This window comes from Wyeomyia smithii, chromosome 2 (genome assembly GCF_029784165.1).
Source record: "Wyeomyia smithii strain HCP4-BCI-WySm-NY-G18 chromosome 2, ASM2978416v1, whole genome shotgun sequence".
NCBI lineage: Eukaryota > Metazoa > Arthropoda > Insecta > Diptera > Culicidae > Wyeomyia > Wyeomyia smithii.
Genome location: NC_073695.1, coordinates 123,656,783 through 123,679,313, shown reverse-complemented (window position 1 = coordinate 123,679,313; position 22,531 = coordinate 123,656,783). Strand labels below are relative to the sequence as shown.

Below are 22,531 nucleotides of genomic sequence, written 5' to 3'. Positions count from 1 at the left end.
ACCTTAATTAATGTGTCTCAGTTTCTTGTTCGGCTAATTTCAATGGATAACCATACACCATTTTGATCGACTTAGGTATTTTCTCATGTTTGTTCCAATACTATTTAAAAAAATATTTTACCGATATCGTTAGTTATTATTAGTTTATTTTTTATATCAATTAATTTGAAGGATTGTCGGCCCTTCGCTATGTTTCTCCTTGTTTTATGTTTATGATTTGATGTTTTTTGTTATTCAATGCTCATAAAACATGCGTTTCGTTTGTTAAGTACGTGATTTTTCACTAATTTTTATTCAGGGCTTAGGGCAGTGTCAGATATTTTTTAACTTATTTCCATTTAGTATTCTCGAGTACTATAACTTTTTTCGATCGGCTCACCTGTTTTATTTTCTCATAACAATCAAGTGTATCCATTGGTTTCTGTGCATGTATGTGCGCAATCATAGAACTCACCAATTTTTTGTCGGATTTATTACATGTAGAAATGATTTTTCTGGAAGTTCCATGCAGTGTTTGGTTTGGAACTGCATGGTATTTGACCGTTCTTTTTCTTATGCCGCATTAGTTTCACTGAACAGAGGCAACAGAGGTTTGATAGTTCATGAACTTCAAATGACAGGTGGATTTTCGTTTGTTTCTTTGACTGTAGAATTTGAAAAATTACTAGGTAACTAATACCAGAGCAGAGTAAATTGAACGTTCCAGCTACATTATTGGTTTAGACGCCGAATTTTTTAAATCTGAAAATTGCCGTTTTCGGATCATTGATATAGTTCGCTAGTTTCGAATTATTTTCCATCGCATTTGCATGTATGTGTCTTTTCCTAAGCTGTTTTTATTTTTTTCTCTGAGAAGTAGGTATCTAAAACTATTGTTTTGTTCTTCTGATGCCTATATTTACGTTTAATCGGCGTTACTATTCCTCGTTTACAAAAAAATAGAGAAGTAGTAACTTTACATACAAATAATTAACTTATTATCTCATAGAAATGTGTTTACAAAATATATAGGATTTTCAATTTTAATATTCGTTATATAACAACTATCTTGCATGATATTTCCGTGTTAAAAAAAGCTGTTCTAATAACAGGACGTTCGAACGAATTCAATCAAAATTTCACAGTCATTTCTACGACGATATATTGGACAACTAATGCGTGCACAACTTTACTTGTGAAAAAGCAAACCTCTTTCATTTGTGCTCTTTTTAGTTCTTTGGCTCATTTGGAGTGTAAAATAATTCAATTCTCTTACTGTCATAGTACAAGTTCTTCTTTATTTTGCGTAATGGCTGTTTAAAATTTTCTTTGCTTTGTCCTATTTACGTGGATTAACAAAGTAACGCATCCGTTCATGTTTTTTTTATTTATTTGATTATAATATCCTTTCGAGTTTAGCTACTTCTCATATGCCGAGTATTTGTTTTTTCCTCTTTTTACTAAATACATGGCGCAGGTCTAGGTTAACAGTTTTGCTAGTGCAGTTTGTTAGCTAATTGCTCTGATTGAGTGATAAAATGGAAAAAAAAAACGTAAACGATGAACAAAGACTTAAGTGGAACACGATCATCAAATGATGGACACAATTTTCGCTTTAATTTCCAACTAATTTTAGAACCATAAACCATGTTTCTACACACATTGCTTTGTGCAACATACAGCTTATATTTTTGGCAATCGTAGTGGAATGCGTTATTCCGGAAGAGCTATGTCGTCTAAATTATAGATTTGTATTGTTGGGCTAAGATAATAATCTAATTTCAATATGCTGTAAAAGCATAAAAAATGTAATTTGGCACATGTTCCTCGACGTATGTAAAGAGAAAAAAGTTTTACGGTAGTCGCAATATATAAATAAATAAATTAGTAAATATAATATATATATATATATATATATATATATATATATATATATATATATATATATATATATATATATATATATATATATATATATATATATATATATATATATATATATATATATATATATATATATATATATATATATATATATATATATATATATATATATATATATATATATATATATATATATATATATATATATAAATAGTTGCTTTATGTTGTAGTTGAATTTTCATTCGTGTATTCCCTAAAGTGTACGAGCGATATCTGTCAGCATGATGAGTGGTGCTTACAGCACAGGCATGTTTCTCTCTATACGTGTATGCTTCGGATGCTCATGTACATGCGTGTGTGCGTACGTGATCTTGGGAATGTAGAAAATATGGTCTGCTAACTTTTATTCTGTTGGTATGTGTAGGCATGCGTGTATTTCAATAAGTGATTGGATGCGAATCGTGTTCAAAGTTATGTTTTGCTATTTTCGCTGTTACGACTTACGAAGGTCTCTTGTGCCGCAACATTTCAGTTTTCTAACGCTGGAATATACTGTAGCTAAGTCTACGTATATATTAAAAAGTTCCTATAATGTGATCAGCGTGGCATTTAGGAAATGCTAGAGTATGTATTGTTTTCGTCTGTTTCTCTTCTGTTAGTTTATTTCTTTAATTTTTTACATACAATGCAATTTGGATCACTATGTTTTGTTGAAGGAAACTTTCGAAAAGAAAAGAGACTAAAGATCCATTTCAGTTTTCTCTTCGTTTGTGTTGGGGCTTTGCGACTCAAATATAACCCACATCCACACACGTGCATACCTACACATACAAATATACACACGTACATACAAGAATTCATACGTATACACAGCTATATGTGCAAGTGTACAAATACATTTACTTATTCGGTAATCATTTGATACGTAACTATCATTTTCATTTCTGTTTTTAGTAAAAAGTTTATCATTCCTACAGAAATGATGCATTCAAATACATAATTTATTAATAATATAATATATATTATTTTGTTTTGATTTAAATCCTAGTTTGGCGATACGATTGCAATTTACGAGTTTATCTGGATTTTATGTTTGTTTCCTCTGATTTATTCATTGTTGGGCTAAATTATCTTAATAATTACAGTATTACCAGATTACTATTGTTATTGATTACGCGGTTTGTCTCGTTACTGAAAATGGTGACAATCGTACCCCATATTTTGTTTTACCTACTAACTCTATCATGAAATTAGACACGAGTGATGCCTAAGGTTGCATTTACGTTTTTTTTTGCTTCTTAAAATGTCCATTTTGTCCAACGGTTCTGTCTGTGAAATGTTGCAAACGCGTTTGTCACAGTATGCGGTGCACATACGTACTCGAAACACGCGTTTCTCCGTACCTGTTTCATTAGATTGATTTCTATTAATTGCTTGTTTTTTTTTAATAACGGTTACAGTGATGTGCGTTTCCATTTTGTTATTTTTAGGTTTTAGATATTTTCAATGATGCTTCAATGGCAATAGCTTTCACAAACTAAGATAGTTATTTTTATACGTTTTTGTTGTTTATGGCAGCTTTCGTGTTAATTTTCGAGAGCGTTTCTATTCTCCGGCCCACACTCGAAATGACCTCGATTGTAGCAGGTTACGCCTTGACAATTTTCCGGATTCACACTAGCCGTGAATGTGAACTTGCCAACCATTTGCAATCTTTATGTTCACTGTCTATTTTTCCTCATTTTGTTTCGTTTCCATTTTTGCACCCAATTTGTTTTATTGTATTCTCTTTTACGCTAAGCTTCTGCTAGCTTTTTTATAAACGATCTTCGTCTTCTTCTTCTACATCCTCGCCGTTTTCTTCGTTTTCTTCTTTGTAACCAGGATGTTCCGATATTGCATAGTAATTACCGTTATATATAACACCTAACTCGCGTAACGCATCACCACGTATCGTTGCTTTGATCGTCCAGTTGTAGCAATCGTCGGATTCACTTTCGCGATCCAATCGTTCTACATCTAGAATTTTGGAACTAAGTCGTTCGAGGATAATACCGATGTCCTTTATGCTAAGATGGCGCTTTTGGTCCACCGATAGTTGGTCAATCAGTAATAAAAATTTCTCCGACGTGACAGTTTCATCTTCCATAACTGTGTTTTCTGTTTCACTTTCGGAGCTGTCCCGCTCGGGACCGATGTCGAGGAAGCGCACGTGTCCTTTGCTAGTAGATGTTCGCCGACTATCGGACAAACTGCTGGGTGGCGGTTGTGGACTGGTGGAACCATCTTGTATCGGCGACGTAGCCACATTTTTGTGAACTGCTATTTTCCGACCTTCTTCGTGTAATGCACAACAATGGAAATCGCACTCAGTTGCGCCAGGACTTCCCGCCCGCGTAGGTGTGTGGGCATGATGCGCGCATTCAGGAGTGTGAATGTGTACAGCTCCCACAGCGCTGTCAAACGAACCACCTTGTTTAGATAACCGTCGCGCTGAGTGGTATATCGCGGACTGAGGATCGTCATGATTTATTACCGTGATTTGCGGGCTTGGGTAGCGTTGCTGACTTGAAACAGATCCTTTATCAAGGGAATTCTGGGTTGATAAGCTTTTTTTAGAAGGCGAAAACTTTTCTGAACTAGGACCATTACTCAGTACTCCTCCACCACCTCCACCTGGGCCTCCTCCAATACCACTTCCACTTTGGCCACCCCCTTGACCACCCTGACGTTGATCCCAGTGTAGTACAACGGTGACACGTCCCTTGTTATCCATAATCTTCCAAGATGGTGTTTCATCCTGCAACTCCAAGGCATGTATAGTCTCGCAGACAATTTTAGGTATAGCAGATATTGCTGAAACAACAATAGCATTCATGAAAATTAGTAATAAGTAACAGTGCCATTTGATTAGTTGACTTTGTTCATTCGATATTTAGTTAAAAGCATCTAAACGAGAATCCAAAAGTGAAATCAGGGCCTTATGAGCACCTTAACTGTGCGTTGTGCAATTATTTTAATCGACCATTTTTAATCTGGCTGAAACCTTGCAAAGATGTTTCAATTGGTTAAAAATGTTTCAAAGCAAAGAAGTTTTTATTGGTTATTTTGTGCTGTTCGTTATTTTTTTTTTGAATCTCGATTAATTTGTGAATATGTTTCCTTGTGAAACATCTCTTTTGTATTAAAATAATAGATACTGTAGTAAGTACGGCAGCGTTCCGCATATCATATTGTACCCGAAATAAAAGTAGTTTCGTAGAGAAGTGGAATGCGCACTCCGCCCCGCATGCTTATTATGCTCTTAATCCGCCTCTCATTAGATGTATACAACTTTTTGAGCTATCCGTCGACCAATAATAATCAATTTTATTTATTTATAAGTGTAGTTCAGCTCTATAATACGGAGCTTAACTTTTGATGGTACCGAGCCGAGGACAGATATCGAGCCCGAGTGCGTGATAACTAGGAACCAGGTGTAACATTTTAGCCCCGCTTGATAGTGCTTTGTGTTCTTAACTAAGCTTGAATTTGATACCGTTTTAGTAAGGTTGCGAATGAGTAAAATATTCAAATACCTTGATTCAATAAATGTTTTCGGAGAACGATTCTAAACTAAATCTGCCAATGTCCATATTATAAAAACGCTTTCATCAAAACATAATGATATAAATTAAAATAGAAATCAACTAACGGTTATTTTATAGAGTACATTTCATTCAGTCCCATTCAATTCAATTTTTAATTTGATGTCGCACCGACACTATGCGAAAAGTATAACACATCGATGATCAAAGAATACATTGAATCATCCAACTTCTTGCTTTCAATTGAAAAGCATTTGTAGAACTTTCGAGCACTTTGTGCGTCATATAAAAACTACTCCAAAACTCTTGCTTTGATTTTGGCAGCTGAAGGGCTAGAAAATGAAAGCAATGATTTTCAACTGGAAGCGGAAATTATCAACATCATTCTCACATGATGATTCTCAATTAAAGTGACAATGAGCGCTAACGAATCCAGGGTGAAGAGCGAAATAAGAAAATCGTGGCGATATGAAACGGAGGACGCCAACATCAGTTTCACAACCCGAAGTGGCTCCGGGGCGCTAGTGAATCAACAGCAAAAAATCACCGAATATTCACCGGAACTCGCGTGACGTGTTCATTGGATGCTATTGTTGTTCCAATTAAGCAATCCACGATACAGTTGCGATCAGCTGATTACAGTTTGTTTTCAACTTTTGGCTGCTTCAGATATGTTCAAACGGTCGCAACTTGGAACAATCCGGATGGAAAAGCAAACGTTGTCCTATCGGTTGCACTAGTATTGCGAGTGGCAATCCTTTACACAACAATAAAATATCACCTTAGGTTTTTTCCGGCATAAAAAGATTCCGTGTTCGGTCATGTTTTGGTTTTGCAACTTGAAAACCAACAACAATAATAAATGTACAAGCAGTGAAACGTCACCCGTGGATTGCCTTACTGCATCTTGCGGTATTACAAAGCTATCATCAAACGACGCGATACAGTGCTGATTTCAATTGACATGCTGAAGGAAAAGAAAGCGTCTCTCTCTCCATCATTCTCTCCGTCAATTGAAACAGTCATCAGTTTCATTTGAAATGATACGATGAACAACAGTCGGGAAAGACACGTGATCAAATCTGTTTGACAGCGAAAATGTTCATTGTGTTTCGATGACAGTAGCCGAAAGGAATCAACTTAAAAGCAACTGTTCGAATCGAAATGACTACGCGAAATATTTCAGTTTCATTGTCATATTTCGAAAATGTAGAGCCTTGGTTGGAAACCCGTATTCTAGATTATCGTTTCCGCGATTCTTCGTTTATAACTTTTGAAACGAAAAAACACGCAATAACTTTACATTCGAAATCTCCTATAAGGAGTAAAGTGCCTTGCTTCTCAACATAAAAAATGAATTTGATTATGATCCTATGTTTCCAATTCCTCACTCGAAATCAGAGATGCCAGATGTTTTTGAAAAATGTCTGCAACTGCTCGAAAAACCGGAAAAATGTGCTTGAAATCTGAAAAAAATCTACCCGTGATCCGAAAAAATTTCGCTCACGCGGGCAAAAGTCTGTAAAAATCTGCACACATTTTAAGAAAATCTGCGCAAATATAAGGAGACTCTGACAAAAATCTGCATAAATCGTGGAAAAACTGCAAATATCTGCAAATCACTAAAAATCTGCACACGGACTCCAAAAATCTGCGTTTTGCAGACAAATCTGCACAATTGGTATCCCTGCTCAAAATGTACAATATATTGGTTTTGTAGAGCTCTTCAATCTATACAGTAGTGAGAACAGCGCTTCCAGGCTAAAAGTCTACCAAAACCAGTGCTGATAAAAGTCATTTTCACCAGCAAAATTCTTCGAAAATTACAGCCAATCATTTTCAATTTTCACTTCCAATGATCGCAGCACTCTTTCAGATACACTAGATTTTCGTCCTAGTAACGTGCTGTTATACTCAGATGAAATAGATCGCGCGCATTGTTCACGGTTACGGAATAAAATTTGACGACAAATCCAACCAAATGATCTTCACTTCGAAGCGAAGAAGAAAAACAAACAGTCCACTCAACCAAAATAAACCTCATCAACCTGATGAGCCGAGAACCCAAACAAAAAGATATACAAGTCACAGCCGAGAGCATTCTTCTTACTTTACTCACAACTTGACATGGAACATAGGTAATACATACTGAACTGAACTAAATAATGTTCCAAAGTACAGAATGAAAAATACGCGCAAATAACGTTACCAAAAATGTCCCATGTAAACCAACGCAATCAAGAAATTGCATCAACTTACTGCTAAAATGGTTCGTTAAGATGTCGTCTCCGATGTGTTGAAGAAATATCATGTATTCAATCTTTCTAGATTAGGAAAACCGCTTCTTTGGTGATATTGTGCCAAGATATAATGATCCATGCAGTGTGCGGAATTCACATTCACAACGAGTTTATATCAGTGTCTACCAAATCACTTGCATTATTTACATAGGGTAGGTATCCTAGCCATGGTATTATATAAGATACCAGCTGAATGTACCTTGCTCGTGTAAAAATTTTTGCTTTTTCTATAATTTTCTATATTTCCATATATTTTTTCCAACCCATCATTTTAACAATATTTCTATTTTAGTTATAAACTTGCTTATATACCACCTTTTTCGTTAATCGATGCGGAGGCATTCCAGCTGGGTCGAGTGAGTTCAAAAATTCCGTTGAAAAATGGATTGCTTCATCAGCACCTTCGACGGTATCGATTAACTTACAATAAACTAAAATTACACTGCAATTACATAATCTTTGACAGTTGCCCCTTTCTCTTTCTCCAGACATGACCGAAGGCCTAAAAACTATCGTATTCATTCAGCAAGTTCCCATTATGCATGAAAAAACTTGATTTTCTGACCAATTAAGACCCCCTCCTCCTTCGGGGGTTGCTCCTTCCCAGTATTTCTATGACCTCTTCCTCTGTACAAAGAACACGTATGCCAAGTTTGGTTGAAATCGGTACAGTCACTCGAGAGTGGCGCCTAAGCTCACCTCTGATAGTTAAAATTATTGCTTGCTATGTCTTCTCGTTTTACTTTTTTGTGTAAAAAATATGAATATCATCCTTATAGTTGAACATCAGTCTTCATGAATTAATTAACAATTTGGAGATACGGGGACTATCTCCAAATTTTCCTCAAGTTTTGAATAACTTCCAATGCAGAAAAACAACCCTCACTATACTTGGGGAGTCAGCTCTGACCTATGAATCTAATATCAGGGAGTATTTGAATATTTTTCTTCTTGAATTTGAAAATAGCGTTGGACGCCCGTTGTAATTTTTTGAACATAGTTCTCTTTCTAGAAATATTGACATTATTTAACGATTTTACTCAGTTTTACACAGCTTGACTAAAAGCAGAAATCGTGGAACTGATTTCAAAACAACATTTCAATATTGCGTCCAGGCCTTCTTCTGTATTCTAGTAACCTTTCCAGGAAATGTAATCCGCCATGTACGATTTAAAAATTTGAGCCGGACATGAATGTTTTGATTCTGGACGTCATCTTGATATCGAAAATATACATATTGAAGAGCATATATTCGTTTTTCACAAAATTCTGAAACCGGAAGTCACCATATTGAATTTAAAAAATGTCGTGGGACTTTTATTTCTGGTTTCTAAAGGTCATCCTGGAACCGGAAATACCAATGTTTGGAGGTTTGTAAACGTTTTTTTACAGTTGTATACAGCTTTCCAGAAACCAAAAGTCGCCATTTTTGTTTTAGAAGAACATCGGACATCATATTCCGGTCCCTAAACATCAACTTTTGGCCATGACTTACCGAGGGCATGCAAGTTATCGTACCATTTCAAAAAGTTCCCATAGGGCACTAAAAGACCTGACTTTCTTATAAATTAAGACCTCTTCCTCTTGACAGCTGCCCCTTTCTCTTTTCGACATCATGTTTCGGTCTCTGGAAATCAATTTCCGGTCTCCAGACATGACCATAGGCCTAAAAACTATCGTATTCATTCAGCAAGTTCCCATAATGCATGAAAAAACTTGATTTTCTGACCAATTAGGAACCCCTCCTCCTTTGGGGGTTGCTCCTTCCCAATATTTCTATGACCACTTCCTCTGTACAAAGAACACGTATGCCAAGTTTGGTTGAAATCGGTACAGTCATTAGAGAGTTATACTGGAACATACATACATACATACAAAACTTGTAAAAAATAGCTGGATTTTATGAGCTCTTATCTTATTTGATCGATGCTCTTAACCAAATTTTAATTCGGTAATAATTGAACTTTAGCAACTTTTCCAAACATGTTTTTTATCCAAAACGCTAGATTGGACTCGTTCCAAAAACGGATCCAAGCAGGTTGGATGTTTTGAAACACTTCCCTAGAAACATTTGCACGAAAGCCGATTTTCGGCTGCAAACAGACGTCACTACGTTTCAAAAAAGGCCAACCTATTTGGAAATATATGATCGATTTTCGTATGACGACGTCATTCCGATTCCGAAAATACCCATTCTGCCAAGTATATAATTCAATTAATTAATTAATCAATTTACGCAGATTTCCAGAAACCGTAAGTCGGCAACCCAAGTTTCAAAGTATCGTCAGACACCGATAACCGGTTCTTAAGAGTCATTTTTGCTCCAAAAATACCAATATTGTGGGGTTTGTGAGCGTTTTCCACAGTTTTAAATGGCTTCCCAGAAACCGGAAGTCGCCATCTTGAATTGAAAATGGCATCGAACATCATGTTTCGGTCTCTGGACATTAACTTCCGGCCTCCAAATATGACTAAGAACCCAAAAATAATCAAATTTCAATGAAAGGTTTCCATTATGAATGAAAATTTATTACTTTTGACCCCCTCCTTCTTTAAGGGTGAGCCCTCCCCCTATCCAATATTTCTATGACCACTTCCTGTGTACAATGAACACGTATGCCAAAATTGGTTGAAATCGGTTCAGGCCTTCGAGAGTTATGCTGGAACATACATACATACATACATACAAAACTTCTCTTTTATATAAATAGAAGATAGAAGATAGAATAGATAGATAGATAGATAGAAGATAGATAGATAGATAGATAGATAGATAGATAGATAGATAGATAGATAGAAGATAGATTAATAGATTAATGACAAAACGCCTGAGACCTGTAGGATAACAGTTTCCAGATGGCAAATTATAATGAGTAGTTCATGACTGATATTACTTATGTAATGTAACAAAAAATGATACACCTACCCTATATAAACTGATCACTTTCAAAGGAAAGGAGGAGGGTTGCGGTAACGTGTCCAGTGACTTTGCAATGCAATACAATACAATGCAATGCATCTCAGTGCGTATTGAACTGTCCTACAGATCAGACGTTTTTTCGGTTGCTTGTGGACTGGTCTTTGACTGCCTATAGCTTCAAAGTTTGTGTTTTGTCAGTGTGTCTTCTAAAGACTACCTGAAAGTTATTTCCCATCAGTCTTTCTCAAGACTACCTACTTTTGAATTTAACATTTGTTTAAGCTTTTTTCGTATCACCTGAAATGGCTGGACGGAAAAAGAAACCTCGCATCGCTGCGGGGAGGAAAAGAGAGGCATCTCTTTCTGACACTTCGAGTGTCTGTAGTGACAATCCTTTTGATATTTTGCCTGAGCAAGAAGCTGGTGAAATGGAAGTTACCAATAATGAAACTATACAAAATATGAAATCTTTAAAAAAGGAGAAAGTTCCACCTATTGTGGTAACTACTTCTTCTGAATTTAATATATTCAAAAAGGGAACTTTCAACGTTTGTTTCTGACGTTAAAGTTACCTATCAAATTGGCCGTAGAGGTGAATGCCGCTTATTAGCCGACTCAGTAAAGGGTCGTGATCGTCTTGTTCAGTATTTAACTGACAAGATGTACAAATTTTTTACATATGACACCAAGAACGCCAAGCCGTTCAAGGTTGTCTTGAAAGGTCTCACCAACGATCAAACCGTTGCTGAGATCAAACTTACTTTAACAGAATTACTTGGCATAGCCCCTACCCAAGTAATTCTAATGAAACAAAAATCACGAGGCGAAAACAGTCAGAGAACTGGAATTTCCCTTGTTAATTATTTAATTCATTTTAACCGCAATGAGGTTAACAACTTAAATTTTTTTGAAAAATCACATGCTTTGTATAATGTGCGTGTAAAGTGGGAAATTTATAGGAAGTATGGCGGAGGTGAAAAGCATATCACCCAATGCCGTACTTGCCAACGTTATGGCCATGGTTCCAAATTCTGTAACATGGACCAAAAATGTCTTAATTGTGGAGACTCTTCTCACAAAAAGGACACATGTCCTGTGAAAGAGAGTAAAAATTTTCGCTGTGCGAATTGTAACGGCAACCATATGTAAAATTTTTATCAATGCCCAGTCCGTTTAGCAATTGTTAAGGCAAGGCAAGGTAAACAAAATTCAATTTCTCAATTAAAACCAACTTCAAAACAAAATTCTCCAAGCGTACCAGTGACGCATAGTTTACCTACTCCTTTGCATACCCGTTTAACTTATGCACAGGTTACAGGTAGTTCGAACATTATACCGCCTAGTGTTGGTAGTTCGAAAATGACCGTTAATATGGGTAAGCAAAACACGCTAGAAAATAATTGTACACCTATTACTCCAGCTAATATTGCTGCCGAAAATATTTTTTCTAATGTCAACTGCCTGGGGCCTATTACGGCAGGTAAACTTTCTTTTTTGCAACAGGCAATGTTCGATCTTAAGAATGCCATGTTGCAGGCAAAATCAATGTTTGAAGCCATTCAAATAGGCACAAATTTTACTATTAAAATTGTTTCTAATTTAAAATTTAGCAATGATTTTAAATAAAACAATTAAAATATAAAATTGGAATGCTCGCTCATTGAAGGCCAATGAGAATGAGCTTTTGAATTTTTTAACAGTAAATAATGTGCATATTGTAATTAATACTGAAACATTTATCATTTAACATTTATTATATTTAAACCTAACATCAAATTAAAATATGATCCCAATTACGTGGTTCATAGATATGATAGGATTCAGGGTTCCGGCGGTGGAGTTGCAATTGTTATTCATCGCCGAATCAAACATCGTGCTCTTCCCCATCTTGAGACGAAAGTTATTGAAACTTTGGGAATTGAAGTTCAAACTGAACTTGGGATTTTATTTATTGCCGCAGCATATTTACCATTTCAATGCACACGCGAGCTCAAAAATTATTTTAAAGGTGATTTACAAAAACTCACCAGAAATCGTTCGAAATTTTTCATAATCGGCGATTTTAACGCTAAACATCGTTCATGGAATAATTCTCAAAGTAATTCCAATGGTAAAATTTTATTCAATGATTGTTTTTCAGGATAATATTCTATTTTGTCTCCGAATAGTCCTACATGCTTTTCTTCTGTAAGAAACCCTTCAACAATTGATTTGGTGCTAACAGATCAAAGTCATGTATGTAGTGATTTGATCACACAAGCAGACTTTGATTCTGACCATCTTCCAATAACTTTTTCTTTATCACATGAATCAGTTTTAAACCCTATGAGCTCTGTTTTTAATTATAACAAGGCTAATTGGGAAAGATACAAAACCCATATTGAGAGAAATTTCAATAATGAGCTTGATTTGCAAAACGAAGTGAATGTTGATTCCGCTTTGGAAGCATTAAAATGTGCAATTGTTGATGCCAGGAATTATTCTGTTCCAAAGGCTCAAGCGAAATTTGATTCATCAATAATTGACGAAAATCTTCAACTTCTAATTCGTTTGAAAAATGTCCGCAGACGTCAATATCAACGTTCTCGTGACCCTGTTTTTAAAACTATTTATAAAGATTTACAGAAAGAGATTAAACATAGATTTACTCTTCTGAGAAATCAAAATTTTGAGACTAAAGTTGAAAAATTGAAACCATATTCAAAACCATTTTGGAAGCTGTCGAAGATTCTTAAGAAACCTTCAAAGCCTATTCCAGTTTTAAAAGATGGTGAACGTTTTCTTGTATCCAATGAACAAAAGGCTCAAAGACTTGCTCAGCAGTTTGAGAGTGTTCATAACTCAAATTTGAATTTTGTGAGTCGAATTGAAAATGAAGTCACACGTCAATTTGATTTAATTTCTTCCCAAAATTTTTTACCTGCAGAAATAATTGAAACTAACTTGAATGAGATTAAATCCATTATTAAAAATTTCAAAAATATGAAAGCACCTGGTGACGATGGAATCTTTAATATGCTAATCAAACATCTCCCTGAGAGCACAATGGAATTTTTAGTGAAAATTTTCAATTGCTGCTTCAAAATTGCATATTTTCCCAAATTATGGAAAAATGCAAAAATTACTCCCATTTTAAAACCGGATAAGAACCCAGCTGAAGTTTCAAGTTATCGACCAATCAGTTTGCTTTCTTCAATAAGTAAACTGTTTGAGAGAATTATTCTTAACAGAATGATGTCACACATCAACGAAAATTCAATTTTTGCAAATGAACAGTTTGGATTTCGCCATGGGCATTCCACAACTCATCAATTGCTCAGAGTTACTAATATGATACGAGCTAACAAATTTGAAGGTTATTCCACTGGAGCTGCTCTTTTAGACATAGAAAAAGCATTCGACAGTGTTTGGCATAAAGGTTTGATTGCGAAATTGCAAACTTTTAATTTTCCAATTTTCCTAATCAAAATTTTAAAAAATTATCTTACTGATCGAACTCTGCAGGTTGTCTATCAGAATTCAAAATCTGATAGATTTCCTGTCAGAGCAGGTGTACCTCAAGGTTCAGTCTTGGGTCCAGTCCTGTACAACATATTCACTTCAGATCTTCCTGATTTGCCTCCAGGATGCACAAAGTCATTGTTCTGCGATGACACAAGCATTTCCGTAAAAGGAAAAAGTCTTCGTGTCATATACAGTCGATTGCAGAAAAGTTTAGATATTTTTTCTTCCTACTTGCAAGAGTGGAAAATCTCTCCCAATGCTTCTAAAACTCAAATGATAATTTTTCCGCATAAGCCTAGGGCTTCTTTCCTCAAGCCAAACAATAATCACGTTGTCAAAATGAATGGGGTTATTTTAAGTTGGTCCGACAAGGTTAAGTACTTGGGACTAATTTATGATAAAAAACTAATTTTTAAAGAGCACATTGAGAGTATACAAGCCAAGTGCATCAAATATACGAGATGTTTATATCCTCTCATTAACAGGAATTCTAGACTTTGTTTAAAGAACAAACTTTTGATTTACAAACAAATTTTTAGACCAGCAATGCTTTATGCTGTACCGATCTGGTCAAGTTGCTGTTCAACAAGGAAGAAAACGCTCCAAAGGATTCAGAATAAAATTCTGAAAATGATTTTGAAGCGTCCTCCTTGGTTTGGTACACTCGAATTACATAGACTTACTGGTGTTGAACCATTAGAAGCTATGTCAAATAAAATTATTAACAATTTTCGACAAAAATCGTTGCAATCCTCAATTGCTACGATAAGCTCTCTTTATAGCCAATAAGTTAGCAATTAAGTTAGTTGTAAGTTTACTTCCCCTTTTCTGACAAGTAGGTTTAAATCCCTACGAATGATAAGTCCTAATTGCGAAAGCAAACAAATCCTAACCATTAAAATTACAAATTTCTAACAGTGTTGAGAAGTCACCATTTGTGATTGGACACACATACTCATTATTTACTAATATTTATCATAAATACTTAAGCTACTAACAAATCCCCCCTTAAAAAAAAAACAATGCAATGCATCAATGGGTTCACCAAATAATAATTGAAAAAAAGTCTTCTGGGGCTTTGTGCCCAGACTTGGTAGCCAAGCGAGGTAGCATTATAATCCTATTATTTTAAACTTCCTTTCTATTTCTTCCGTTATCGTTTTAGTACCGTCTGCCGGGGTGAGATTAGGCCACGGGAGTGAGATTGAGTCAAAACGGGAAATGTTTGTATGTTAAATTACTTGAGATTTCTAGAACCTAATGCCTCAAACTTAATGCTGTATGAAACATGGCATATTCATTCACAACTTGAAATAGAATATAGATAATATTAGTGAACTGTTTTACTTAAATAATGTTTCAAAGTACAGGCTGAAAAACACGCGCAAATAACGTTACCAAAAAATGTCCCATGCAAACCAACCCGATCAAGAAATCACATCAACTTACTGCTCAGATGGTATGTTAGGATGTCTTCTCCAATGTGTTGAGGAAATATTATGCATTGAAGCTGTGATAGCTCAGAAAATAATGTTTTTCCAAACTGTACACTTTTTGAGCCCTTTTGGGGTGAGATTGTGCCAAGCTATAATGAATGGTACAGGGTGCGGAATTCACATTCACGACAAAAAATATCAGTATAAACCAAAACACTTGCATTGTTTACATAGGGTATGTTGTCTAGTTATGGTATTATTTGAAATAATGACTAAAAGCTTGAGAACAGTGAGCTAACAACTGTTAGATGGAAATTTACAATGACTGAAATTACTTATGGAATGTAACAAAATTTTGTACACCTATTCTATGTAAACTGATGGCTTATAAAAGCAAGGAAGGAGGGTTGTGGGTATGTTTCCAGCAGTTTTGAGATCTCCAATGGAATATACAGTGGTCAATGACACATAATAATTGAAACGAAAAGTCTTCTCAGGCTTTATGTCCTAACGTTTACCCTTTCTAAGCCACCTGGAGACGCCACTATGTGTTTAGAGACTGTCCATGAGCCACGTTCTCATAACTGGTTACTCCAGATATCGATTTGATCCAGTCATACATTTTTCTATAATTCATATGAAACGTAGTTTCTGGTCAACCCCCTACAGCCCCTTAATAGTCCACGTTGTTTATGGTCGTCTTTATACTTACTGTTTAATTATGTTATTCATGTGAATTATTTGTAGATACACTACTGCTCATTTAACAGGTATTAAATTCAAATTTTTGTTTTTGGCACAATCTCACCCCATAGAAGGAGAACATTTAAGTGTGCATTGACGTGATTTGGATCAAACTCATTGCCTAAATGTGTGCATTACAAGCTAAGAAACAAAATCATGTCCTTTTTTGGCACAATCTCACCCCGGCAGACATGCGATATTATGATATTCTGAAAAGTTGTACAGGTATTTTCTTCCATTTCTTTATTTAAATAGATTGATATGAATGGTACGCAATATTCTCTCATACTTGTTTGAGACATGGGTACCTAAATGAACACTTTCAAAAACACATTAATTCCAGTCTCTATTGTTTGCGCTAAATTAAATCAATCGTGCGCAGCAAATTAAGAATTTTATTTTGCGGTGCTTGTTGCACAAGTGACAAAAATTTATATCAATTGAAATTGTGTGTAGCTTAATGTAAGAAGCTTAATTTTGCTCGAAAAATGTGCAGAAAATTGAGGTAATCAAAACAACACATTTCGATGTACTTAGCATCAGTAAAATTTATGAAATTTTATTTTATAGATGAAGTTTCACAGAGAATTCGATACGTTTTAATTAACAACTTCGGCCTTTTTAAAATCTAGGAAACAAGTTTTCAAAAAATATGCTCTGACATAATATATGATCGTGAACGTACAATCCCACTGTGCAACTGACAGTAACAAAACCAACTTTTATTTCGGTACAAGTATTTAACTTACAATAAAATGAGAATTGTAAAGAAATTTCACAGCTTCTAAGTTAAATCTAATGCGTTGAAAAAGTTTTAAGATACATATATTAAGTGTTAAACCTACTGTATCAGATTATAAAAATTAATAAGCTTGAAGGCTGCTGTAATAAAAACATGCTGCCTTGAAATGTGCTGTCAAATATTGTTGAAGATTTTTTTTTTCATTATTGAAGATTATTAGAGACAGTGTTAGTTTGCGGCAAAAAAATCGAAATTCGCGAGTGGCAAAATAGAAAATATTTGAAGTTCGCGGCAATCGTTTTCTTTAGCAAACACTGAATATAGGGATTTTTTTGATAAAAATAAGAAACAATTGTTTTATTTAAGTACAAAATTTAAGTTATACTGGCACGCTGCGTTAAGTTATATCACGCTGCGTTCCGTGCCTACCGGATTTCCGGGAATCGATAAATATTCATTTGCCAATCATAGAAGTTTAAGAAAACGTCCACGATCCGAATACCTACCAAAAATTACGATACCAATCTCACTGTCGGGTATTTAAAAAAATGTTCGCTTGTATTAAGTCCATCTTACAACTTCGATTTTAAGACTGCAAACCATGGAATTCTATCATGCAGGTCACCAATAACAAGAATCTTTGCTCGAAGAGGATCTAGTAACCGAACCACCCGAAGACAACTCAACCCAAGCTGACAAAACCGCGTTGTGAGAGGGTAGTAGGGGAAAGCGGGGTAAGACCGCCCCCTTAAGCAATTCTGTTTATAGAAAAAAAAGTTGCGGCTGCAATTTCATTTTTTCTTCGCTAAGAGGTTCTTCTATTCAATACCCGCATTTAAAAAATAAGAACTGAAATATTTTTGTTTATTTTCCAGTTTTTTTTTCAATTTTTAAAAATTCATTGAAAATGTGCAGATCTTTTTCATGCGGGGTAAGCCCGCCCACCAGCGGGGTAAGATCGCCCACCATTTTTTGAGGATAAACAATATTTTTAGGGCCGAAACGGTTGATTTTATCGGTATAGTGTCTCTGACAAAGTTGTGGATGGTTTTTTTTCTTTTTAAATAAAATACACACTGTGAAAAATCTGAAATAAAAAAATTTCTAAGTTTCAACTTATTTTGTTTTCTGATTATTCTAGTTCAGATCAATGTTTAGGTAACTTTTTTGGTTTTCAAAATAAATAGATTTTTCAGAATTGGGGGTTTTCAAGATATTGAATTCATAATAGACCTATCTTTAAGCTAAAAATTAAAAATCATTAAACCTGTCTGTATGATTCTTTTAAAGACCTATTATGTATAGAAAAATACTAATTATTATTGTTTCGATTATTTATATTTTCAATTTTCTATGTTTTTTTTTTTGAAGAACAAAATTATCAACGACTCTATACACCAAACGAACCGTCCAAAAAAAAAAATTCTTCACAAAAATTAAGCTATTAATATTTCTATTACTCCATGATCCAATAACCATAAAATTTTAGCTTACCTTTTGTAGATTTTACAGGCAAAAACATATGTTTTCAAATAAATTTGAAAAAAAAATATATTTTTAATTCTATGTTTATATCTTTTCCTTAAATTTTTTTAGAGTGTGTATTTTTTTCGGAAGTAAAAAACTACTATTTTCAATTCTGCCGGAGGCGTCATACCAATCAAACAAACCGTCATGGCTCTAAAATTATTTTGGTTCATTAACACCATTTTCACACAGGTTTACTTTTTTCAAAAATAAGTCTTGTTAAAATATATTACTAGAAAAGCTTCAACCAAATCGAAAATGGTCGATTAACATCGATGTCTTATGTGGCTTGAAGTTGCTTTACTGATCCTGTAAATATTCCCTTTGTAGTGTCGAGGCATTTGGGTCTTGAAGTAAAACAACAAGCAGTTGGATACGTGGCGGTTTTACCCCTTGTATAGTGGGCGACTTTACCCCCAGTGGAACATTTTCATATTTGACCGAAAAAGTAGTCAAAATTACAAGATTACTCACGGCCTTCGATATCCCCGAAAGAAGATAGATTCAGGCAAGCGATTAAACGTATATTCACGAACAAAACAATAGATTTTTAGACTGAAAAACCTTAAGTCCCGTTGCCGCAAAACAATAGCGCATTGACTGGTTGCCAGCTGAAAGGTTGTTTTTGATTATTTCTGCGACCGTTCGCGCACTATCAAAACAGAAAAACGTGCAAAATGTTATGTAATTATACTGTGATAGACACGTTAAAGAAATTTTTTAATTATTTTATAACTTGGTAGTAAAACTACAGTGGGCGGTCTTACCCTGTTTACCCCTAGTGCTGTTTTATCTTATTGGTTACGTAGGAAAAGACTCCTGTTGCCATCGAGGTACCTAATAATCTTCAGCTTTATTCGTGTTGCTATGGTTTTCATGAATTTCGAAGGTTTCAAATCGCAATGTTTCATGACTGGCAATGAATGTTGATATATTTTATTATTTTCGCGGTAATTTACGGGTTTCTGTAAATTTCGCAAAATTTGCGGCCCTCTCGAAATCGCGATTTACCACTCTCCCTGAAGATTATTAATGAATTATTTTTTCAGTTTTCTGAGTCATTGCAATAAATTACAAAAATATCTTTGGATATATTGAGAATCAATCGAAAATACTGATAAATATTAAAAAAAGTCAAATAAAAACATTTCCTAATCTTCACCATAGTTTTAGAATTCGCCTTTTGAATCAGCTTGGATGGAATCTGAATAGAATCAGTTCAATCAATCTCAAATAACTTTTCTGAAAGCAAGGTCAACATTGTATGATTTTTTTTCAAATTTTTTTTTGAAATTATTGTTTTAGCTAGATTTCAATTTTTACTGAATTTAGAAACTTCTGAGTATTTAAACCTCTTCGGCAAAACAAGCACAGAGTTTACCAAAATCGTTACATTCAAACAGAAAATTTCATCACAAAACCTTTAGTCGAGGCTATCAACTGTAACAACTTACCAGCTTTGATCACATCGACACCTGTTGGGTACCACCGCTCCCCTTGTCGTAACAATAACAGGACAGTGTTGTTGGCTAGCGTCCGGAAGTACTCTCCATCTTCTACTTGAGTGCCATCGCATTCTAAAACCAAGCGGACCGGTTCCGCTGCTGGTACTCCAAGTTTGTCTTTCCCTGAAAGACATATGTTTGAAGCATTTAGTAAGAGATTTAGTTTTAAATTTCGAGATAAATCTCGTCGGCAGAGCTGTGAGAGCTGCTTTTTAAAATTGTCTGATTGTCAACGAGCTTCCGCACTCTGAGAGCTCAATTGCGATGAGAATGTCATGAAGCAGAGTTCGTGGGTTAGTGCGCAGCATCCGTTCATCCGACATGAAGCGTTCGTAAAACGCATACTACCACATTCAAACGATGTTCGTGTGATACTCAGAGTAATTCTCTCCGATTGACAGTTAACTGGTTGTTTGCATCTCTGACATTCATATTTTTGAAACAAACAATATTCAGAGCACGGGAACCGATTCTCCAGGAAAGCCCAGGTTTGGCCTACTTTTACCCATTGTTGTAGCATTCCTAGTCTTAGATTCAATGGGACTTGGGATCTAATTGAATCACAACTTACCTCTAACTATTAGTTCCTCGAAACTACCCACGACGAGACCTTTACGGACATTACGCCAACTGTCCCAGATTTTTAAAGGCCTCTTGCCACGAGACTCCTAAAAATAAATTAGTAAAAGTATGGTTAGCTCGATAATATTCGATGCGATTTCCTATTTGTGTACTACTACCGAAATCATTCCTTGTCGAAAGTTCAAACAATTGCATCCCCAAATAGGCTTGGATACACCGAGAGTGCATAGCGCTGCAGACCACATTACTAATGTATGTGTATGTTTAGCAGTGCTCGATCCTGCAGTTTTTACAACCGTTTTGCAGCCCTTGGTCTTAGGTTCAATGTTCTGGCAGACTTATAAAATCTGGAGCAAGCATTTTATTTCCTTCATTTCATTAGATTATAGCAGTAAAAGTTATTGTCGCTTGGAGGTTATTATAAAATTTCTATTTCAGAAGTATCAAATATTTTCGATAAGAAATAACCATCTATCTTAAACTTTTTAGTAGAGTTTATGAGAATCTGTGCCATTCTGTCATATTATATGCAAGTTTACTTATTGTATAAAAGATGCATTAAAATATTTAATAATAGGAATAAATATTAAAAAACTTATATCACAGCTTGATTCACTAATAAAATTCACTCGTTTTACTCCGCCTACAGTCGTATGAAAAGTCTGCGGAAATACGTCTAAATCACTGTCATGTCCTTTGTATAATGCCACAGTTCGTTGCAACCAGAAGCCTGGATGAGTCTTTGCTATGTACCTATAATACTGAAGACTACATAGCACAGAAGGTTTCACGTTGGCCTATATTTGGACTGGCTGCATTTGCCATTTGCCACAGCCCTCGCTTAACTTATAGTGGCTCCTTGCTTGCTCTGTTCTACTGAGATTTTTCCGGTTTCTTTTTTTCCTACACAATATGAGTGCAAGATTAGGCAGCATCCGTGTTTCGAGATAGTAAACCTTAACTGAGATTATGACAGATCCTTTCGAATTGATTCCAGTTAGAGCAGTATCAGGCTAACTCACAGTACACTACAAAACACATAGCCTGGAAAACACAACCTTTAAAACCACCTGGTTATTTGATTGGTTAGTTAGCAGTGTATGATCCTTTCGTACTCAATGATTATCGCAAAGTGCACTGCCCTCGTGACCGAATGACGAATCGAGAACGGTCGTTTACGTGTCGTATAACCTCGTTTTCGAACAAAGTAGCGCATTAAATGCAATAATTTAAAAGCAGGAGTAAGCTTTGTGTGTGTTACATCTGTGTTCGCTTTAGTTATGTTGGAAAGAAGTAGTTATGTATAAAATTGAGTTGTGTGGAAATCCCTGAGAATAAGGCGTCTATTTGTGGGCTCAGTTTTCATTCTGATTTCATTTTGGGACTCAGAGCGAATCTAGAAATCTCGTTCTCCATCCTCTATGTACCGGAAACTTACAACTACTCTTTTTCTCTTTTTATTTCAGACTGTGGTGCCAGATTTCTATTGAATAGCAAAGTGAAGATTCGTCACTATGTTTAACTTTTCGAATTTCTATTGTAATAAACATAATAGTCGTGCGAAGCATGTAAAAGAACATTGTCCAGGCAAGAGTGTTGCTATCGTTTGCTGCAATAAGTTCCATGCATTCTGAGCCCCCTATTTCAGAATACGAAGCAAACGGCAAGTTACTTGTCTGACCAATTTTAGTATTGCTGATGGCGAGTAGACTGGATTTTGGACGAGTAGCTTGTCTGTCGGCGAGTTACTCGACTCGTCCTCTGTAATAGGGGCCAGAATTCGTGGACATTTACCTACCAGACTTGTGGCCTACTCTTTCG

At 35.3% G+C, this 22,531-nt stretch overlaps 1 protein-coding gene across 1 annotated transcript in view; it reads right to left on the bottom strand.

Moving 5' to 3' along the window:
* Positions 1–2,052: 2,052 nt before the first annotated feature.
* LOC129723369 (uncharacterized) overlaps positions 2,053–22,531 on the bottom strand; it is a 42,333-nt gene continuing 21,854 nt past the window's right edge. Inside the window, exons 2-4 of the mRNA XM_055677552.1 lie at positions 20,700–20,796; positions 20,078–20,251; positions 2,053–4,719 (exon numbers count right to left, since the gene is read on the bottom strand). Coding sequence (XP_055533527.1) covers positions 3,680–4,719; positions 20,078–20,251; positions 20,700–20,796 — 1,311 coding nt within the window. The 3' untranslated portion in view covers positions 2,053–3,679. The remainder of the gene's footprint in view (positions 4,720–20,077; positions 20,252–20,699; positions 20,797–22,531) is intronic.